This window comes from Macrobrachium nipponense, chromosome 11 (assembly GCF_015104395.2).
Source record: "Macrobrachium nipponense isolate FS-2020 chromosome 11, ASM1510439v2, whole genome shotgun sequence".
Lineage (NCBI taxonomy): Eukaryota > Metazoa > Arthropoda > Malacostraca > Decapoda > Palaemonidae > Macrobrachium > Macrobrachium nipponense.
In genome coordinates this window covers 41,053,219-41,055,303 of record NC_061087.1, presented here as the reverse complement: position 1 = coordinate 41,055,303, position 2,085 = coordinate 41,053,219, and the positions used below count along the sequence as shown (strand labels likewise).

General features: G+C 45.7%; 1 protein-coding gene across 1 annotated transcript; it reads left to right on the top strand.

Annotated features, from left to right (window-relative positions):
• Positions 1-938: 938 nt before the first annotated feature.
• LOC135208549 (uncharacterized) lies at positions 939-1,529 on the top strand. Its single transcript, XM_064240857.1, has one exon. It carries the CDS (start codon positions 939-941, stop codon positions 1,527-1,529), a length of 591 nt encoding a protein of 196 aa, XP_064096927.1.
• Positions 1,530-2,085: the final 556 nt, after the last annotated feature.

Below are 2,085 nucleotides of genomic sequence, written 5' to 3'. Positions count from 1 at the left end.
TATGGCGTGTTGTTGCGGAGTGTTACGGCATTGGTGCGGTTGTATGGTGCGTGTTGCTATGCCAGGGCACGCCCTCGCGGCTTTGTTACTCCGTGTAACAGTGTGTTGCTGGTGGCCTGCAGTGTTGTTGCGGAGTGCGCTCACATCTGCACGAGACATGATGTGGAACGGTGCATGATTGTTGCACATGCACTGTACTGGATATGCACCTTGGGTATATATAGAGGCCTGCCAATTACATCCTTTATTCCACACCCACCCAGCATGCAATATGGACCTCAACAGCCTCTCACCCCAGGAAACCCAGAGATTTTTGGTAGCTGTCCTGTGTCTCTGTGCAGTCCAGGTCATTGGCGGGTTGAGAAAACGTACTACAGTGCCACATCCACCAGTACAATTAAGGACGGCAGGGCAGGGCGGATTTGGGCTCTGGAGTGGCTGACACGGCGACAACTACATGGAAACTACGACCAGCTGCTACAAGAACTGAACAAGGAGGACCGCAAAGGACACAAGAACTTTCTATGCATCTACCCTGAATTGTTCGAGGAGATGGTCGAAAGGCTGAAGCCCATTTTGAAGAGGAAGGACACGAAGCGGCTTGCACAAGAGGTGGGACTCAAATTGGCGGTCACTCTCCGCCACTTGGCAAGTGGGTACGACTATACAAGCCTCCAATACAGCTTCAGAGTCTCCAAGAGTTCCGTATGCCGGTTTATCCCATTAGTCTGCCAAGTCATTATCGACACATACAAATCAGAAGTGACGAAGTGCCCCAAGACACCATAAGAATGGAATGACGTAGCAAAACGATTCGCCTCAAAGTGGAACTACTTCAATTGTGTGGGAACCCTGGATGGGAGCACGTCGCGATCAAGAAACCCAAAGGTGGAGGATCACTGAACTTCAATTACAAGAAGTTCCACAGCATCGTCCTCATGGCCCTCTCCAATGCAAAATACAGGTTCCTGTTCATCGACGTCACTGCAGAAGGAGGTGCTGGGGATGGAGGAACCTGGCAGAAGTGCAACCTGGCCAGGGCCATCACAAACAACCGAGCAAGACTCCCACAAGACAGAAATCTGCCCAACGACGACGAACCCATCCCCTTCCACATAGTCACCGACGATGCCTTCGCTCTCAAGTCGTGGATGATGAAGCCCTACTCCCACCAATCACAAGGTCCCACTGAACGACTATACAGCTACATATTATCTCGCGCTCGTCGTGTGGTGGAAAACGCATTCGGCCTGCTGCAGACGAGATGGCGAGTCTTCAGGACAACGCTGCAACAGGATGTACAGGTGTGCAAGAAGATAACTTTGTGCGCATGTGTCATGCACAACCTGGTACTGCAACGCTACCCATGTGCTAGCACCGATGTCGACCATGAGGACCAACATCATAACGTTGTACCAGGTACTTGGAGGCAGGAGTCGCTGAACTTCATGGAACGACTCATGGCAAGAAGGGGACCGAACTACACACGTCGAGTGAAGGCTGTCAGAGATTACCTGGCCCAGTACTAATCATCGGATGCAGGCGCAGGGGAATGGCAAAAGCGAATGGTGTTTCCTTGAGGACGACCAGCTACTGACGACTAGAGGACCCAAAGAACTCTGTAATAAAACATAACCCAACCAATGTACATAACTGCAAATAAAGATCATGATGTATTTTTCATTGTCTTATACTCCCATACTTTTGTATTGTCCTAAGAACTAATAACAATATTAATATAATAAAGAATATTGGAATGATTATTGGTACATATAAAAAATAATGTTGGAAAATAATTAACTGAAAGTAATAACAACATAATTCATAATAATGAGACAAATGAGAAGCAAATGATGGACATAACAAAAATACTTATACTAAACAAACATGAAAAGCATAGAATGTAAGAAACTGAACATGAAAAGCATGGAAAGTAAGAATATGAACATGAAAAGCATAGAATGTAAGTAAAAAAAACAAAAAAGTACAGAATGTAAGAAAATCAACATGAAAAACATAGACTTTAAGTTAAAAAAAACATGAAAAGCCTAGAATGTAAAAAATGAACAAGAAAGGCATAGAATG

Bases quoted from the DNA above. Each gene is read 5' to 3' on its own strand.
- LOC135208549 (XM_064240857.1), top strand. From the start codon at position 939: ATGGCCCTCTCCAATGCAAAATACAGGTTCCTGTTCATCGACGTCACT.